Source organism: Pectinophora gossypiella, chromosome 4 (genome assembly GCF_024362695.1).
Source record: "Pectinophora gossypiella chromosome 4, ilPecGoss1.1, whole genome shotgun sequence".
Lineage (NCBI taxonomy): Eukaryota > Metazoa > Arthropoda > Insecta > Lepidoptera > Gelechiidae > Pectinophora > Pectinophora gossypiella.
The window spans coordinates 2,065,660-2,086,873 of NC_065407.1; the positions used below are offsets into that span (position 1 = coordinate 2,065,660).

Here is a 21,214-nt window from a genome sequence, read left to right on the forward strand (position 1 = left end):
GGCTGATTTAGTTAGGTTGGTTTAGTTTCTGTTTTAGTTAATTTATGTTCAAGAGGCAAATCGTCTGTCGCGTAACGTCTAATAAGTAACTTGTCTAATTATGAAAACGTTAATGTAGCAAAATATGTATCATTCATTTGTTTTCAGTATCGATTGTTTCAATACTGTACAACTATAGTTTTACATTGATAGATTTTGTTCATGACTGTACTTTTTAAACGGTTTTATTTAGCTCACCCCGTTTGTTTTATTCTTGGGTCAAATTTTAAATAAATGTTTTTCTATAAAAATAAAAAAATATATTAACAATTATATTGTGGCAGTTTATGAAAAATAAATAAAGTATTATTGATTGATTGATTGAAATAAATTTATTATTATTACTTATACAAACGTTTTTTTACACACACCACCTGATAGTCGGGCGTTTTTATTATGAACATTTTGCTAATTAGGCGTGTTGCTCATTGGACGATTTGCTACTTAGACCTTCTGCTTGGGAGGGAAGAAACTCCTACAACATTACTTTATGGCCGAATATGTGTCATATTTATTTACATTATAATATAATACATAATATATTATGTAGGGATGTTATTCGTTCATCGTAATATAGTGGAAATACTGCAATCTGTCAATCAATGTGGCGGAATTAACTTGCGACGCTTCGAGATGACGGCGTTTGAGAATCTCCCTAGAATTTATTGTCTCCGTCTTTGTCACATTGCTAAGTATATTTACCTTGACTTTTCTTATCATGGCCTCTGTGAGCCAGTGGTTGAGAGTTGGGCTCATGAACCGGAGGTTCCGGGTTCGAATCCCTTGACAGTCCGAAAGTAAAATGATCTGTGCTTCGGAAGGCAAGTTAAGCCGTTAAGTAGTTCGGCTTAACGAAGTCCTATGTTGGATATGATGAACCTAAGGGTGATATGGGATCAGCCTACGTAAATCTTTACACTTAAAAAGTATGTATATCTACTTTTTTTTTACGTAAATATTTTAAATATACCCGAGTAGTTTATTCGCTTCGACGATACCTGGTGAAAGCCCCCAGCGTTCCCCATTTGTCCGACCAAGTAGTTAATGCTATATGCGGCAAATCTACAATAAGTCAAGTTAAAAAAAGCTTCGACAGTAATTTAGTGTACTTAGGTACTTTTATTTCATAGTTTCATTAAATTCATAATGTATTACATAATTACTTACCTACTTCTATCTACGACTTTTAATTTTCATGCTTGCGAATAAATATTAATCCATGACATGACGTAAACTTCTCCTTACACGTAAACAATCCATCGTTTAGAATATGCGGCACGTATAATATATGGTTTATCGTCCCGGCGTTGCACCGTTGCAATCTGTGGCAGGAAACGCGCCGCCGTGCAAATAGCTTCCGACCGCCGCGTGCCGCCGCTTTGAACGGTTGTCGCCAACCCGTCACCTGCCTCCGTGAACGTGCCTTTATGTCACCCGCTAAAAAGGTTCCTTTATACACCGGTTTTCCTTACTACGTGGTAGAACTAAAACCCTGCTAATTAGTGAAGCTTTTAGAAGAGACTGCTTTTCTTTTTCGTCTTTGCGAATTTTTTGATCGTCGTTGAAAATTCTTCTACGTAATATAATAGCAAACTTTACTATTGTATTATGTAAGTACTTAGAAGAATATTCAACGGCGATCAAAAAAAAGCGCATAGACGAAAAAAGCAATCTCGTGTCTTGAAAGTTTGGTTAAAATACCTATCTACTTAGTTTATACTGAAAAATGCAGATAAGTTAAGTATAGGTACTAAATGTACAATCACACTTAGCAACAGCTCAAAATAAAAAGGACCTGCTCAGGTGTAACACAAGATAGCAGAATAGGTGGATTCGAGTTGAAATGAACTCGGAACTCTGAGTCGGCGGAGTTTGGCGGGACAGAGAGCGGGAGTTGTCTTGCGAAGTTGGGACATTGAGTGTTGGCGCACGCGCGGCGTCACTCCGCGAGCCGCTGTCGCCGCGGCCGCTCACCGCACTCGCGCGACAGTTTATCTATCTTATCGATGGTTCGGAAGTCGAGGATGTGTTGGTGAGCGCGCGATGAGCGAGCCTCCGCCCGCGGCGCGATGAGCGCGCGAGCCACTCCGCGCGCTTACACCACCCCTCTGCATGCGCGACTACTACTCCTCAACTTACTGCTCACCCTCGTTCAGGCACAGTGAGTACTTCGACTTTTTACCTCCTTTTAAAGTTAAAAAAAGTAAAATTTAAGTTCTAAGTAACTGAACTTTAGATGTATTTAACTTAGAGACTAGTTGCAATCTATACGAAGTAGGTTTAACATAGACAAAAGTTGAGAAGACAATTGAATAACGTTCTGTATAAGAACAATAAAGATAAAATAACTAGTGAAACATGATAACGAAACTTTATTTTGAAATTTATGTTTCGTTTGAACACAGTAAAACCTCAATAGAGTTGGTAGGAAAACTATGTTAGAATTTTGCAGTATCGCGGTTTTGGTTACGTGTTTCTGATAATTGACGAAATACTTACTCTAATAAAACAAAGAAAAAGTAAATATAAGTACTTTCTTATATACATGTGTACGAATATTTTTAATAACTTAAACTAAATAACTGGAAAATACACGTTAGAAATTAGAGAGAGGTGAACTATTTTCAAAGAACTAAAAGCATTGAACAAAGTTAAAGTTCACCTTGTATACATACCTCGGGTATGATATATACTAAGTATGGCAAAGAGAATGTTTAAAGAGACATTGTTAGAATGTCTTGAGAATACTTGTATTACTAAACATCCCGTCGGCCGACGGCAAGACGAGACAGCGAATATTTTATGAACGCCACATTTCAAAAATTCTTCGTTTCTTCTTCTTTCAAAAATTGTCTTAAGGTTTTGTATGTTAAAGCCTTAGTTTGGTTTCGTAGTAGACATATTTGAAATCACCAAAATAGAAAAGCAATTAAGCTTTTTAAAAAAATATATTCAAAAGAATACTTTCTTACGCGGTATTCCTTGAAAACAGACTTAAAATTTGATTAAAATTTAATTTATTTAATTTAATTTGTAAATTCAATAACGGTATTGCGGATTAAAAATAATATCTACGGGCACCTCAGTATTTCTGTATGGGTTGTTTTTGTAAGTTCTTAAAGGTATGGGTTTTTATGACTCCACATTATTTTATAGGTTTGTGTCTGAAAATGTGTATCTAGTAACATAAAATACTATTGTGGTTTTTATGCAGATACGTAAAGTTTTCTATTCAAACTTCTGATGGTCAAATGATGGTATACTGGCACTAGAACGTGTGATGTGTGTACAAAGGTCGCGGGTTTGAATCCTGTGTTGCCCAACTGGGCACCCTCAGGCCTGTTGTCTTAAACGTTGTACCGGGGAGCCTTCAGCGCTCCCCATTTGTCCGGCCAAGTAGTTAATGCCATCTGCGGCAAATCTACAATAAGTCACGTCAAAAACAAAAGCCAGCTATGTGTAAGTAACATAATTATCACACATGCACCTACAGGTAATAGGAGCGAGTCAAAAATCTCGGAAACCACGTAATATCACTTATTATAATATTATCGCTGAGTTTGGAGGTATGTGACCTAACCTGTATTGGGGGTCAGACAGGCGATTGCCTCTATAAAAAACCGTATCTGTCAAATCTTCAGGTTAGGTAAGCGGACCCTGTGAAAAACGGGATGACGCTAGGGAGATGATCATGTTTGTAAGTATCTAAATAAGGAGTCGCCATACTGTGAATGTGGTCACCCGGATCGAACCATATCTCACATTGTGAACGAGTGCCCTCTGCACCGGTTCCCAGGTGGTATAGCCGAGCTGCTCTGTGTGACGGATGCGGCAGTCTTGGTTAGGGGAGCTTCAGCTGGATGATCCACGCAGGATATTTTATTTTATCTTGTTGTTCGGCTTATGTAAGAAGATACTCGTAAAAAACAATGGATATCTTTTGACAGATCTTACCTGAGTGTCGTAGGAGATTTTGTAATCAAGGACTTTTAAGGCTACGTTCCTTAACTACAATATAGATGGCGCTGTGAAGATTTTCCCTTTTTTAACCTTCTAATTTCATGGATAACAGACATAATAATGTATCTTTGTTTTTGGGTATAAATGACGACCCTTTTTATTACACCCAGGCACAATTACATCTTCCACCCATTATTATTCTGATCAAAATAAAGAGAAGCAATATAGGTAGCAACTGCAATACATAATGTGATCCAAATATCAAGCAACAATTATTTTTATATATGCTTTAGTCATTACGTTCCATTTTTGAATAATTATGTACCCGGGTAATGAGAAAATATGTAATTATTTAACAGCCGCCGTGGTCTAGTGGTTAGAGCATTAGGCTCACGATCTGGAGGTCCGGGTTCGATTCCCGATGGGGACATTGTCGAAATCACTTTGTGAGACTGTCCTTTGTTTGGTAATGACTTTTCAGGCTTGAATCACCTGATTGACCGAAAAAGTAAGATGATTCCGTGCTTCGTAGTGCACGTTAAGCCGTTGGTCCCGGCTATTAGCCGTAAAAACATCTCCACCAACCCGCAGTGGAGCAGCGTGGTGGAGTATGCTCCATACCCTCTCCGGTTGATTGAGGGGAGGCCTGTGCCCAACAGTGGGACGTATATAAGCTATTTATGTATATTATGTAAACGCTGCGCTGGCTATAATAAATCCTTTATCACATTATCCATAGTATTATTTGTAACGTATGTATTGTAACGGCCTATGTGGTCCTGTGGTTGTGCGGAGGCCCCGGGTTCGAATCCCGATGGGCACATATAACAAAAATCACTTTGTGATCCCTAGTTTGGTTAGGAAATTACAGGCTGATCACCTGAGTGTCCGACAGTAAGATGATCCGTGCTTCGGAAGGCACATTAAGCTGTTGGTCCCGGTTACTACTTACTAATGTAATTATGTAGTTGTTACATGAGCCATGTCAGGGGCGGCTCAATAATAACCTTGACTCTAGGGTTGATGAGGTTGGTATTCCATCTCACAACCCACACGATAAGAAGAAGAAGTATTATTTGTCTGTTGTATATTTGTTGTTGTTGGGGGCGGAAGGCAAGAGCGAAACCACTGCCCTATTTTTCCCTAAAAAAGTAGCATGGAAAATGCTGCACCGACAAGAGCGTGGCTCTTAAATTGATGATGATGTATATTTGTTTGTGTGTCAGAAGCCAGCGCGCGGCGGCAGTGGACCGGCTGGAGAACGTGACCCACACCGTCACCAGGATCCTCGACGGGTACGACATACGACTGAGGCCCAACTTCGGAGGTAGGCACACCACCACGGAATTGAAGAAAGAGGACGGAAACGCCTAACGAGAATTTTGTTTGAGAACCGCTGTCGCCGGTTCAACAGCTCTCTTTTACTACTCCTGCAAACAGATAACTACGATAGCTTTACTGCTTCTCAAATTTCACAGCTTGCAATTTACCACTTTACCGGCAATGTATGTTTTATATGCAATTTTATCATTACTTCTCGTAAGATACTGCATACAACAGTATTTTTTTGTCAATAGCCGATCATAATGTTTCTAGCTTTCCTGTGATAAGGAGGAATCTCCTTGCATGATAGTCGATATTTGATTTTTTTACCTGTAGGCTCTGCACGGTAACCGCACCGCGCGCGGCGTTAATTATATCGAGGCCTTCGACCAATAGCCGTTTGACGTCCATCTACGTAGATAGCATTCGTATCGTTTATTGGTCGAAGCGTTCAATATAATTTAATATACCATCGCGAAGCTCCGTGGGTCGTAAAGTTTGCGGACGAGTGGAGTGCAAAGTTCAATTATGAACTATTTGCTCATACTTGTATACTTGCGTTTCGCGCTCACTTGGACCGTCCAACCTCTTTCTTGAATTCCGTGCAGACCACCTTCTAATACCACCTAGTAACATCAAGGAAATCTAGGACATCTCGGAAAAGAATTCCTTTTACAATCTTGAGTAATATTATGTACCCAATTGAGAACCCTGTCGCACTATCATATTTGACATTTAATGAGAGTTACGGTTTAATTTGTCAAAAAAGTTAATGTGACATGGTACCAAAGTGTATATTAGTACTCGTGACCGTAGAAATGTAACCCACATGACTAGAATCTTCGAGAGCTTCGATTTAGGACCAACTATGGAGGTAGGCAGACACTAATATCCTGTAATAACCTAGCCTATTATACTGCCTTACCTTACCCTACCCTGCGAAATGACGTAGATTCAAAAATGTAAAATTACCTTCGTTTATCCATGTTATTACGTTGAATAAATGATTCCGATTTTAACCCATTCTTAGGCACAAACGTTTTCTACCGTTGAAAGTGACTACATCGTAACTTCTTCAAAAAGCGTGTTAAAAAGCAATGGGGATAAAAACTAGAAGCTCCAATGTAGGCGGCAGCACTGTTGAGTACATACATACATACATAAACTCACGCCCGTAATCCCCAATGGGGTGGGCAGAGCCACAAGAAATCAAAAACAACTTGCAGCCACTGTTGATACGATGTCGTAAGCTGGATATGATAAACCTTATGGTGATAAGGGATCAGCCTATCGCCCATAACATTAGTCCATCATGTTAGAGGACACAATCCCTCTGTCGGTTTTTACGACATGCCCGGGAAGACAAGCAGCTGAACGTGTTCTATGTTGAGCACTATTGAGTGCACAGTTGAGTGTTCCCAAATTTTGACAGTTCTCCATACTGTCCAGCTAAAAGTCGTGACAAAACGCTATAAAATGTGGAGCAACGTGAACTGTACCCCTTCTGACGGTTGAGTTACGAAAAAAAAGCATTCAGTTGGAAAAAGGTAGCTTTGATTGAAAATACATTTACCTAAGTTTTCTTCTTTCCGATCTTTATAGAATAAATATAACACTATCCTTTTGCAGTTAAACGCTGCGCAAAGGGTTATAGTGTAAAAATATAATCAAAGCAATATATTTGTTTGCTCAAATAGTATGGGGAACTGCCAAATTTAAGAACACCCAACAGTAGCGACACCTGGGGGGTTAAAATGGCGACATCGAAGCAATTCATCTAAGTAAGCAATATTGCAATTTGACATTTGCGCATATAAAAGTGCGCTATGCAAACAAATGTCAAATAGCATTATTGCTTTCTTCGATGAATTGTTTCGATATGGGCATTTTAACCCCCCTTCTTCTTATCGTGTGGGTTGTGAGGTGGAATACCAGCTTCATCAGCCCTGGTGTCAGGGTAGCCCTGAAAGCAGAAATAGACAGTTTGCAACCCCATTCCGAATTTCCTCAACCTTAAAATGAAAGTTGTCTACTCATTTGCTGAACCAAGCAGACTCTCCTAGAATTGGATAATGGCCTGAAAAGATTACTTTATCACTAAGTCTACTTGTTACTCCTATTCGAATGAGCACTTTTCTACCTTTTTGTGATAGTAGATACCTAGAAACTACTTTAGCCGAATAATGCCTACTTAATTTACTTTTTATGAGATTTGGAACCGTGCAATTCTAAGATATTATTATATTTGTCTACACAATATTACGTATATATATAGAGGAAATACTTTTATGTTTGTAACGAATAAACTCAAGAACTACTTGATTTCAGAAATCCTTTTACCATTAGAATACCTAGATTGTCCCTGAGTAACACAGGCTAAAAATATATAAGTATTTTGAAAAATTAAAATAAAAAAATCTACTAATTTCTTACATCTATCATACCTACGTTTACTAAACGTTTATCCCAAAGTGTTAAGAAAGGCAATGCACACCCGTATGAAGCTGGGACGGGCCACCAGTATCAAATTAAAAGAAATATCTTTATTCAGTAGGTAACATAGTTACACTTTGAATCGTCAGTTTTTACATAACGAACGTCTCATCCGCCTAAAACTACTGCAGCTTCTTACAACCTGTATAGGATCATACAATTTCATCTAAGTCTTTAGACGCCTGAGCATGTACCTACGATATCAAAATGTTGCAATAATGTTGGGTTCCCGTGCGACTAGAATATTCCACTGAATAAATACGAGAGACGTTCTTCTGGTTTCCGCAATTCAGCGGGAAGCGCTGTAACTGCAAACTGCATAGCTTTATTGCGTTCTTCCAGCCATGAATATCCAATATTATATCGAATTTACTCAGCATTCTAAACACGGCGTGATTTGTCAGCGATACAGCGGATGGAAATCATGAGACATGAGGTAAAGTACGAATAGTGATGTTATGTAATATTTTCTATTGGGCTTTCATTTTATATGATACTGGTTTCATGATATTATACGACTGTAGCTTCGACAGATTGACTTGGCATACCTACTTAACTAGGGTATTCACTCAAATATTTGTTTATTTCATTTGGTAACATACCTAGCTATACCATTTTGGATCGTACTTTTTACAAAAGTAAATAATTGTAACGAAAGTCTCATCCGCTTAAAACTATTGCTCTTCTCACAACCTGTATAAGTAGTGTATACGAGGAAAAGTAATTGAAAGAAAAATCTCGGCACGAAGCCCCAAAACGTTCTTAAAAAAATATACTGAATACAATTTCAGTGATTTGGCTACCTTATATTGGTTCGTACTTCAGACTTTTCGCTTGCTTGGTTTAATTCCTTCTCCAATCGCGTTTGACGACCTTGGCAATGTCTGTTTTCCCACTTATAAGTACTTAACCTCGTATTTTTATAGATACCTACCTCTCTTAATTTAAGACTTAGGCTCTTGTCGGTAGAGCTTTTTCCAGATGTCGATCTTTTGCAAGTTTCTTGACCTCCCTGTGAGTTGAGACGCAATATTGTTAAATATTTAACATTTATCTGCATTGCGCACTTACTTTTATGTGGTCTTTTTAACCCCCTGATCTTAATAACTTCGTCTTGTCTTTTCTCTACACCGTTTACCCTCTATCTTGCCTTCCAATACAACTTGTTTCAATACAATTACAATACAATTGTATCATATCGTGTCTTAACATTTTACCCCGTCTATTTTCAATTTTGTTCAGTAAACTTTTCTTCTCTTGTACTATTTTCAGAACTTCTTCATTTGTTTTCCTTTCGGTCAAACTATTATTTTTCCGTTCATCTACAGTGTATACCTACATTGGTTTAAAATATGTTGCTGTTGCAGTCTGTTGTTATTTCTTCTCCTTAGCCACAACACCTTGCGAAATGACGTAGATTCAAAAATGTTATATTGACGTTTAACAAGTTTATCCATGATAATTACGTTGAATAAATGATTCTGATTCTTAGCACAGCATCTCAAACTTCCCAGTTTTCAAAATATTAACAGAAGAATTATTGTTTACAGGGGACCCGTTGTACGTAGGAATGGATTTGACTATAGCGAGCTTTGACGCCATATCAGAAGTCAATATGGTAAGTTGTAATTATAATAGAATCTGAATAAGTACGTTTATATAATCTTGTAGGTACATATTTTCTCTTACACTGATTTCATGCCAAAATATTGACATTGAAGTACTTACCTACTTATATTTTTTTTATTATCATTTGTATGTCGTTTCCTTATCTCGTGACTATGGACTCCAGGAGTTTTGGAAGGCGTGCGTGGGGCTGAAGCCAACACGTAAAGGTCCCTTAAGACAATTTACTCTAAATGTGCACAATGCTAACTGGCGATTATTATTTAGAACATTATTTGAACATTTGTATTTATTTTATTGAAATCTGTTCTCATGTGTGACTTATTTTATATCTTAATGAGAATAAATAATCTTTGAACTTGATTGTCCCTGTATGCACTACGGGAGTGCCCCCAAGTATTATACTTAATAACTTTTTGTGTTTGGGCTAGTTGGGACCAACAGCTTAACACGCCTTCCGAAGCACGGAATTATATTCTTCCTTTCCAGGACAATCAATTCTGAAAACTGATTCACGCCTGTAATGCCCAAACAAAGACAGGCTCACAAAGTGATTTCGGGAATGGAACCTAGCTGAAACAATGATGGAATTTTCTTTTTATTTCTATGCTGCTTTTTTGTATTTGTTACATGTTGTCGGGGGCTAATTACTCGTGAAAAATAAACGCAATAACTTTCAGTATGACGCGGCAATGACTAATGTTTTCTGGTTCTTCCCCCAACAAACAATTAATTACTGACAACTATTGCGATTCTCTTGTTCTACAAAATATTGCACTACTCCAAAAAAAAAAAACATGGGCGTTAGGTATACAGCATGATTCATTGCTTTATGTATCTATACATACTGCATTTATATAACCCGATGCATTAGTCTTTTAAGAAACAAATTATATAGCAAAAAAGTGCTTAAATTTTTTTCTGTAACTAAAGGCTAACAATTTCTTATCTTTTTCCATCGTGTAGGTTGTGAGGTAGATTACCAAGCTCAGCAACTCTCGTGTCAGGGTTATTATTGAGACTTAACTCAGTAAGTAGTAGCTGGGTTTAACGTGCCTTCCGTGCATAAATCATCTTACTTTCACAATCGGGTGATCAGCCTGTGATGTCCTTACCAAACTAGGGATCACAAAGCGCAATGCTAGCTTGAGTTTTAAGCCTGTTGTGCCTTACTACATATCTCGTGTGTACTTTGGGCTGAATAAAAAAGTCTTCAGGACTCCGATACTGTTCTCGCCGGCGTGGTCGACACTTTCCTTCTCAGCGCCATAGCGCTACCAGCCCAGGGTTGATTGTTCCATTCATAATCATCTCAAACGACGCCCCGAGTCGAGGTTCAAACCCGACTGGGCACCTCAGACCTGTTGTCTTAAAGAACGATGGCGAGCGCCCATACAAGATTTTATTTAAGTCCAAATTACAGCGTCTATTCATCAAAAATGCCACATAAGCCACGTCAAAAAAAGTTCATAAAATATTGTATTGTATGGTATTCTAACGACCATCAATATCCCGGTCGCTGATCAGATTTCCATTCCCGGTTGATTGATAACGACAACTTGGTGCGACATCAAAGTGTCTATGTCGCGCCGGCCCTCGACCTTGACGGGAAATCTGAGGATTTTGGGTCATATCAAGGACCTTCGAGGTTCGAGTCTCAACTCATTAAGCTTTTAATAGAAAAGAGAGCAAGGCCGTTACTTGACATAGATGTGAGGGGCGTGCTGCGTCAGCCAATCGATGCGGGCCCACTGTGCACTGAAGGCCGCCCGCCGCCTCGTGCCGCCCACTGCCCCTTATGTCCAATTTACATATCTACCTTCCAGGTATATAGACATAGGTACATAACCCCACGCCTGTTTCCCAGCGGGGTAAGCAGAGACCGTGGAATTCCATTTCCTTCGAACCTGACACAGTTCTCTTGCTTCCTCCACATTCATTGTTGCTGGCGACACAAGTACAAAATAATAATATTTTTTGGCATGGCAATATTGTAAGTAAGTAAGTAAAATCTTTATTTCCTCTACAAAAAAAAAACACATGGATACATAAATACATACAAAAATACAATATTTGTAGAGGCTGGAGCCTAAACTAGGATACCCTGTGTTTTAGGATTCCAGGCCTCCACCCCCAGAAAGTCATGGTCAAGAAAAAATAACAAAATATAAAAAAAATGTTTGAAAATAGTTAACTTGAATTAAGGAATCGAATGGCCGACGCCTCCCGCGAAAGTGTCTAAAGTGTATTTTACCGATAGCAATTTAATTACATAGTGACAAGGAACAATCTGGTGTTTTGCTGCAATTGGAAATAGAACCCTCGACCTCTCATCATCTACTACACATACAGTCCACACACACCAAGAGCCGAACACCTATCAGTCGTTTCATATACGCACGACGGCTCAGGGTAGATCGTACTCAAACTTTTCTAAGAACATCTCCAATTCTTAGTCTTCCTCTACCAGCCCTACCTTCGCCTTATATTTTCCTTCGCTTTCCTAATCTTATTATCCTTCATCTGCTCTTCATGTCTAAACCAACTTAACATCCCCTTCACAATCTTAGTCACTACACACACTACATCATCTTTTACACTACATCTCTCTCTTATCACACTGTTTCTTACCCTATCAACACCTTCCAGCTATATACCGTGCCTGGTATATAATGCTTAATTACTTAATTTCTGACTTAAGTTATGTACTTACAATCCTTGTTGTTACACCATCCCCTCACCTGATTATGTCAATAATTTCTTACTCAGGTCGCCTGGAAGAAATTGCTGTAGAGCAATAAGACCGCTAATAGTGTTGTAATCTTTATTTTTTTAAACGTCGCGTTTGTCATTTGTTTACTAATACCACATTACCCTTATATAACCCGATCCTAATTTTCTAAATATTATGTGACAGCCTCCGTGGTCTAGTGGTTAGAGCGTTAGGCTCACAATCTGGAGGTCGGGTTCGATTCCCGATGGGGACATTGTCGAAATCACTTTGAGAAACTGTCCTTTGTTTGGTAAGGATTTTCAGGCTTGAATCACCTGATTGTCCGAAAAAGTAAGATGATTGCGTGCTTCGGATGGCACGTTAAGCCGTTGGTACCGGCTATTAGCCGTAAAAACACCACCAACCCGCATTGGAGCAGCGTGGTGGAGTATGCTCCATACCCCCTCCGGTTGATTGAGGGGAGGCCTGTGCCTAGCAGTGGGACGTATATAGGCAGTTTATGTACCCTGTATTATGTACACTCATTTACTTACCTTCTGGAGTTATGTACTTGTTTCTACAGAATTTTCTTCAACAAAACCAGTAATTAAAAACTATAAGCACCTAAATACCCCAAACGGTCAAGCGTCCAATCACTTCGTCTGCGTTTGAAAGAATACTCCCTAAATGTGGGGCTATTTTCAGGACTACACAATAACACTTTATCTGAATCAGTACTGGAAGGATGAAAGGTTGGCCTTCGGACTCCCGGACGAAGTATTGACCCTCTCAGGGGACTTCGCCGATAAGATTTGGGTGCCAGACACGTTTTTCGCTAATGATAAAAATAGGTAAGTACTGAAGCGTGTGTAGCGTACGTTGTTTCAAAATACCGATATTCAGTAGATAACATAGTTACAATTTTAATCGTCATTTCTCACATAAAGAACGTGTCAACGAAAAGACGCTGCAAGAAAAACCTCGGCACAGGGCCCAAGACGTGTTTAAAAAAAAAAGTACAGATTAGTAATTTGGCTGCCCAATATTAGTTACCAGACAGTTAATTCCAAGCATTTATATCTAAAAAAATCACTAACCTTATAATAAGTAACCTTTTTTACAAAGTTTCTGTTTAATTACTGTCTTCTATGCTGCTACTGATACTGATACTGCTTCTTCCTTCTATGCTGTTCTGGGAGCAAATAAAAAACATAGAAAACGTTCAGCTGCTTGTCTTCCCGGGCATGTCGTAAAAACCGACAGAGGGATTGTGTCCTCTAACATGTTGGACTAATGTTATGGGCGATAGGCTGATCCCTTATCACCATAAGGTTCATCATATCCAGCTTACGACATCGTATCAACAGTGGCTGCAAGTTGTCTTTGATTACTTGTGGCTCTGCCCACCCCATTAGGGATTACGGGCGTGAGTTTATGTATGTATGTGTATGTAATTACTGTCTTAAAACTGTGGTAGTGTTTAAGAACATGTTTTATGACTGTGATAAGTCTCTGTTCAAATAATGTATTAAGATTATACCTACTTATTTGTTCTTGCCATTGTTTATGAATGAATATTTGTATTTATTTATAACCCGTACAAGTACGTACGGGTGTTAGTTACACCGTAACGATATCAAGTGGAATTTCCTGTCGGAAAATTCTTTAATTTAAGTGTTTTTTGATTACTTTCATTGCATATTTTTATAAATTCCTCTTTATATCAACTCAGAATCATGTTCTGAATCATCGCTCAAAGTTTTCTTTACGGTGTCACTAACACCCTGTAAGATTTAGATAGATAGATAGATAGATCGTAACATTTGAGTAACAGACTGATGTTTTCAGTTTCCTGCATGACGTGACGGAGCGCAACAAACTGGTTCGCCTCGGCGGAGACGGGACCATCACGTACGGAATGCGGTTCACAGCAACCCTCGCCTGCATGATGGACCTACACTACTACCCCCTCGACAGCCAGAACTGCACCGTCGAGATTGAAAGCTGTGTGACTCTTACACTTGTAACTCTACGCGCGCCAACGTCGCTTCTCGCTTTGACCTGCTGACCTGAGCGTAGCTAGGGGCCTCCCGTGTTATCCCAACAAATTAATGTTAAAATGATAATAATTAATTCCATTCTCACCGTTCCGTCTAATAACGAGCAGATGTCGGCAGGCACTTCATCCTTTTAATGTGTTTTTGTTTTTATAGCACTCAACTCGCGAAGAGAAAATTAAATCGAAAACTTTACGGTTTGTTGTGGATATACCACTAATCCATTCAAAATGGTTCGCCTCTTCTTTTTAAAGTGAAGGACTAGAGCAGTCTGCCCCAATCTGCGTTTCCTGAACATTATAAATCTTTGAGTTTTCAAGACTTGAGCGCATAGGCATTTGCTAGGTAATTCGTATTTAAGCCACCTTACACTGCATCGTCACTTTCAAGTGTGATTGTGGTCAAACGCGAGCTACAAAAGCCTATAGTTAAAATAAATACTACCTGATACCTCTACCTAATACGTTCAAAATAAAATCGTAATCGTGGCCTTGGTGTCACCAAAAAATGATACTTACCCAAAAGTCAGCTATTTTCTGACTCAATGAATTTCGTTGACCGTAACATACGAGTAGCTAACACGTTTCGATGGATAACTTGATTGAAAAAAAGTATTTAAACGTTAGTATTTTATCGTTGGGAACTATTTTTTTGTCACCGTTAAAAAGGTGACACTCCTATCCCCTAGCTACGCCACTGCTGACCCGTAGATAGACGGCATTGTACATAACACACGACATTCTTTCGTTCCCCAGTCACGAGCCATGGAAGGATGCAGCTTGCGTCATCACATCACATCGCTCGTCGTCCACGTAAAGCTTGGAATGCTTGCATTCCTCCGACCGCGCTTTGAAATGCCCCTTTGCACACTGTTTGTCGATGTTCATTAAAACTCATTATTTTATTATAAATAACAAGTAATTTTATCAACATTTCGGATTTAAAAAAAGACCTATTAGCTTTGTATAGGGCGAGAATGCTGTAAATTCACGATGAAATATGCAAGCTTAGTTTTCCATGTTTGGTTGATAAAAATGAGTAAAACTCGTTATTTTTATGAAATATAGAAAATATAGATTAAATTATTTTCTATATTTAAATTATTTGATCGTAAAGCGTTCGGAATTTTTCTTAAAATAGCTTTATTTTGTGAGAGAATCTCACGAATTCGCGTTGGAATAGGCAAGGTTAGTCTGCCATTGGCGTATATTTCAGCATTCTAACGTGTTTGTTGCGATGCAGATGGCTACACAGTGTCGGATGTGGTGATGTACTGGAAGGAGACGCCGGTGCGAGGAGTGGAAGATGCGGAGCTGCCGCAGTTCACTATACTAGGCCACGAAACAAATGATAGAAAGGTACTGTACTGATAGGTACTGTACTGATAGGTACTGTACTGATAGGTACTGTACTGATAGGTACTGTACTGATAGGTACTGTACTGATAGGTACTGTACTGATAGGTACTGTACTGATAGGTACTGTACTGATAGGTACTGTACTGATAGGTACTGTACTGATAGGTACTGTACTTATAGGTAATGTACTCAGTTTAGAGTCTTTTGTAATTATTTATTTTTATTTTGGTGCAATAAAGTGTATTTGTATTGTATTGTAAGGTACGATCATCATGTGATGTTTTCTAAATAATAGAAGAGAAGTCCTCGTACTCATAAACCACTGGCACATACAGAGCGTTAGTGACATCTTAACGAAAACTTTAAGGGACGATTCAGATCATGATTCTGAGTTGATATAAGTGGAATTTTCCGTTGCAAAAGTATGGAACTGGAAATAATTTAAAAAAATAATTTTTCATGAATTTCAACAGTTTCTTTTTTATTTTGACAGTAAATTGATATCAACTCAGAATCATGGTCTGAATCATCCGCTTCAGTATTCGTGACGATGTCACTAACACCCTGTATAAGTCTAAACCTAGGTATACGCTTTCATAGAGTACTTTTCAGAGACGGTCTTAGATCTACTTAAGTGCTCCCTGCGATGTACAGTCATGAGCAATATAATGTACCCACTTTAGGACTCTGTCGCACTAACATATTTGACATTTAGTGAGACTTACAGTTCAATTTGTCAAAAAAGTAAAGTGACATGGTAACAACGTGTATACATATTAATGCCGTAGGTAACCGAAGAGGGATCTTAATAGTTCAAAATTTCATGCAAAATATACGTTACGAAGATTACTTTGATAACGCGGCCATTGACGATCAATGAGTGTCGATAGCCAATGTATGCAATCATAGAATAAGATGATTGCATACATTGGCCATCGACATGAACGGTTTTCCTTTACTGCCACCAATCTGTAACATAAGCACCAGAACTGTCACACGTCCATTTCGGCGCCTGTTTTGTGTTCTATATCCATCCTAGAGTACCCTTTACCACACATTTCTCTGTCCATACCATACAGCTTTCATACCGTATAGGTTAGACCGTCGTTGCCTAGCATTGAAACAACTGAACATTAGAACTCGATAAACAGTTTTGCATTCATCTTCTTCTGTACCAACCTCATCAACCCTGGTGTCAGGGTTACTATTGAGCCGCCAAAGGCCCCTGACATGGCTCATGTAACGACTTCCGAAGCCGACTTCGACGGCTTGACGAGCCTTCCGAAACACGGATCATCGTAGTTTCGGACAATCAGGTGATCAGCCTGTAATGATGCAGGGCATTTTGATAAATTATATATTATATTTAATACTAAGATTTAATAAATAAATACATAAATAATAATATTGGTTAGTACGATTTCCTATTTACAATCTTCACCTTTAAAACGCAGGAAAAGCTAGCAACGGGCGTATATCAGCGGTTGTCGCTCAGCTTCAAGCTGCGCAGGAACATCGGTTACTTCGTGTTCCAGACGTACCTGCCCAGTATCCTCATCGTCATGCTCTCCTGGGTCTCCTTCTGGATCAACCACGAAGCCACTTCGGCTAGAGTGGCTCTAGGTATGTAAAACTTATACATTGTTTTACGTTGACGCGGTTATTATCATAATTAAAACACATAACACCAGGTTCTTACCGCGTCTAAAGTAGGGATATGAGACTCCCGATATTTCGACACTGTTGCAAGTGCCGTAATTCCGATAGCAAATACATAAACAAGCGGCAAAGAAAGAGGGTAGACAGATATGTCTGCCCGTAGAAAATTATGGATCTACCTACTCCACTCCAATCTCATCAGTCATCCCGTGATCGTGGCACTTGCAACGGTGTCGAAATATCGGGAATCTCATATCCCTACTTTAAACGCGGTAAGAACCCGTCATTATGTTTTTTAATTATGAAACTTGACTTTCCTCTTCTTTTCCCTAATAATCATCATCTCCCTAGCTTCATCCCGTTTTTCACAGGGTCCGCTCACCTAACCTGATGATTTCACAAGTCCGGTTTTTTTATAGAAGCGACTGCCTCTCTGACCTTCCAACCCGCGAAGGGAAAACCAGCCTAATACAGGTTAGGTGACATACCTCCGAAAATGCATTTCTCGGGAATGTGGGTTTCCTTACAATGTTTTCCTTCACCGCTGAGCCGTGATAATAATGATCCAAATATGAATTCTTTTACCTAATATATTTTCTGCAAATGTTGAGGCTGATGGAAAATCGGAGTAATCTGAAGTCCAAAATGTAATTACTACTTCAAGCCCCAGTTGTGGCAGTCAGTATGAGCAAATCAACTTCTGCTCTCTAAGAGACCCTCACACTAGCGTCTTTCGACCAGCCAGCGCTGGCCAGGTCTACTGGTCCTTTTTTCATTACTCTTAATTATCAGGGTCTATGTTGGTTTTCCAAATTTTTTGTACCCCTATTTTTCATTGGCATTAGATTGTTACGCCTAAAAATAACCCGCCCAATTTTCGTGTGTCTTAAAATTGTATCGCTAGTTCTTAGCCTATTAATTTTTGGCCGAATTATCATAATCAATCATCAGGTATAACGACGGTGCTAACGATGACAACAATCAGCACAGGCGTGCGGAGCAGTCTCCCGCGCATCTCCTACGTTAAGGTAATTAATATGAATTAATTCCAACTTTTATGTCATGTTTCTTCTTTTTACCTCATCAACCCGATAATAATATTGACACTAAGGTTATTATCGCGCCGCTAAAGGCCCCTGACATGGCTCATGTAACGACTACATACTTACCAACAGCTTAACGTGCCTTCCGAAGCACGGATCATCTTACTTTCGGACAATCAGGTGATCAGCCTGTAATGTCCTAACCAAACTAGGGATCACAAAGTGATTTTTGTGATATGTGGGGGGGACCCGGTGGTCCCGGTGAGGACCGGGATTCGAACCCGGGGCCTCCAGATCGTGAGACCGACGCTGAACCACTGGACCACAGAGGCCGTTAATGCATGCTTCTTAAAAAAGATATTGTAGTGGTAGGTCTGAGGGCACACTTTGTACACATCATCATCTTTCTAGCGTTTTCCCGTTCTCACAGGGTCCGTTAACCTATCTTAAAGATGTGACAAGTGCAGTTTTTACGAAGCAACTACCCATCTCATCTCACTGACATCATCATTATCATCTGTTCATCTGACCATCCAACCCGAAGAGAAAAGCCTTTTTTCTCATAACGACACATTCAGCAACTCAATTTCAGTATACAACCCAACCTGCGAAACGCATTTCTTGGGTACCTATATGGTTGTCCTCTCGATATTTTCCTTCACTGTTAAATATGTGTTTAACTATAGGACATATTAATCTATCTTTAAAGTCTAAGGCACGTTAAGCCTCTGGTCCCAGTTAATACTTAATGATTTAAGTTAATAGTCGTTACATGAGCCATGTCACCTTTGGTGGCTCAATAGTTGGTAATCCACCTCACAACCCACACGACAGAAGAAGCGTCTGTTGGACTCAGTCAGATAATAAATGTTTTCTGGGGGATTAAAAAAGCTACATGAAAGCAATTGATCTAAAAAAAGCAATATTTTATTTGACATTTGTGTGCATTGCGCACTTACTTTTATATTGCGCAAATGTCAAATTGCAATGCCTCTTTAACCCCCTGTTCTATTGTAAGGCCATCGACATCTACCTGGTGATGTGCTTCGTTTTCGTGTTCGCCGCTCTGCTGGAGTATGCCGCAGTCAACTACACGTATTGGGGCGCTAGAGCCAGGAAACGAGCCAAGTTAAAGAACCGCGACCTCTCTGCTAGCACTAGTGTTGAGAAGGACTTCAAGTGTTCCACCGGTGAGTTTATCTGTGACACTTTTACTTGTAGCTATGAAAATAATCGTGCTATCAATGATACCACTCCTACTTCCGTTGCAACATTTAACTTACCGGGCATTTCGTAAAAAATACAATGGGATTGAGTTCTTCTTAATGGTTCATCGTGATAGTTAAGAATAATTTTTTTACAACAAACATCTCATCCGCCATCTAAAATACACCAAAACTACAATCATCATCTAAAACTACTGAAGCTTCTCACCAACTGTATACCCAAACCTTACACAAGAGAAGAGAGAGAGTCAGAAGATTACTTATAAGTAATCTTGGGACTCTCCTTAATTAGGAATTACTGCCGAGTTTATCTACGTATGTATATATGAGAGCATCACATAAATACTAGTGTTGAGAAGGGCTTCAAATATTCTGCTGGTATATTTAAAACTAGAAAAATATTATCTTCCAAAAACAAAGCAAAACAGGCTAAGTCCAAAAGTACATAGAACAATTAAAAATCTCTACTGTTTTTATACGTTCCCAGTCCAGCATAGAACCATATTGATTTTTGTTTTATGGCACTCCCTGTGCTTAGGGAAACTCACAAAGTGAAAATTAAATTCGGCTTGATGACGATATAGATCGAAAAACTTTCAAATGGACATGATGAAGATCCGGTGGTGTACTGGTTAACACGCTCGTCCCGGCTTGACATGAGCTGCGGGTTTAAGTCCTGTCGGAGTTAGAACCATATCATTAAAATGCTGTATTATTCCTTCCAGGCACCAGGTCTCCGGAAGAAATCATAGCGCTGCGGGAATGCAGCAGTAACGTGGGCCGAGTGTCCCCAATACCGAGCCTGCGGTCGAAGCCTCTGCCGGCGGCCGCGGGTGCTCCGCCCTCGCTGCGGCTCCAGCGCGACCACATGCAGCTGCGTTACCGGACCCGGCCGCATTCTAGGACTTCTAGAAGTAAGTCTGGTCGAGGAACCAATTCATACTGAAGTTATAAATGGGAAAGAATCAAGAGTTCTGCTAGGTAATGAACACACGTCTACTTGTCAATCAAGCCGACTTCGGCGTGTAACGTCACTGGATGCTGACAAATTGACCTTTTCTGTTCGGTGATAGTGATTATAATCCCATATATTACTGGCAGTGCGTACAATAGGGATTTTGATTCTGCTTTCAGCATTAGCCGTCCCTGATATCAATCAAGTTGATCTTTTAATGTCTATTATAGGCGGCGATACGACACCACCTATCACGTTGGTCTAACAGGATTCACGATGAGGTGTGGTTACTTAGTTCATCTAGCGATGGATGTACCTTTGATTGACCCAATTACGAGTCGGGAGTTTATGTGGTCCTTTAATGTCTCACTTTTTACACAATAATTTCCTTGCTTTGTCTTCCAGACGGCTCGACGAGTAAACCGAAAATGATGCACGCGCTGCGTCGAGGAGCTACTGTGATCAAGGCTTCCATGCCTAAGATCCGTGACGTCAACGTCATTGACACCTACTCTCGCGTCATCTTCCCTGTCTGCTTCCTCATCTTCAACGCCGTCTACTGGGTCTTCTACATCTTCGATTGAATTACTCACTAACGCGTCCACTGCATCGGAAGCGAACGGAGCGGTGGAACTTTTTGCTTTGGAATGATTTATAACAGAATTGCGTTCACTAGATCAGCAAATCAGAGGTCGGAAAGGCCAAGGTTATATCTGCTGCAGACGCTCCGAGTCCGAAGCAGTGCTTGTGTACGATTTGGAA

At 39.6% G+C, this 21,214-nt stretch overlaps 2 protein-coding genes across 3 annotated transcripts in view; one reads left to right on the forward strand and one right to left on the reverse strand.

Annotated features, from left to right (window-relative positions):
• LOC126366205 (sorting nexin-25) overlaps positions 1–21,214 on the reverse strand; it is a 278,282-nt gene that overhangs the window by 182,652 nt on the left and 74,416 nt on the right. The window lies entirely within an intron of this gene.
• Positions 2,063–21,036, forward strand: LOC126366281 (gamma-aminobutyric acid receptor subunit beta-like). The gene is made up of 11 exons (XM_050009361.1): positions 2,063–2,200; positions 5,226–5,326; positions 9,366–9,433; positions 12,860–13,005; positions 14,003–14,160; positions 15,454–15,569; positions 17,024–17,192; positions 18,180–18,256; positions 19,290–19,461; positions 20,223–20,411; positions 20,858–21,036. The coding sequence occupies exons 1-11, from the start codon at positions 2,109–2,111 to the stop codon at positions 21,034–21,036; spliced, it is 1,467 nt and encodes a 488-aa protein (XP_049865318.1). The 5' UTR covers positions 2,063–2,108.

Bases quoted from the DNA above. Each gene is read 5' to 3' on its own strand.
- LOC126366281 (XM_050009361.1), top strand. From the start codon at position 2,109: ATGAGCGCGCGAGCCACTCCGCGCGCTTACACCACCCCTCTGCATGCG. The intron at 2,201-5,225 runs GTGAGTACTTCG...TTTGTGTGTCAG, and splicing joins CTCACCCTCGTTCAGGCACA to AAGCCAGCGCGCGGCGGCAG. The intron at 13,006-14,002 runs GTAAGTACTGAA...TGATGTTTTCAG, and splicing joins TTCGCTAATGATAAAAATAG to TTTCCTGCATGACGTGACGG.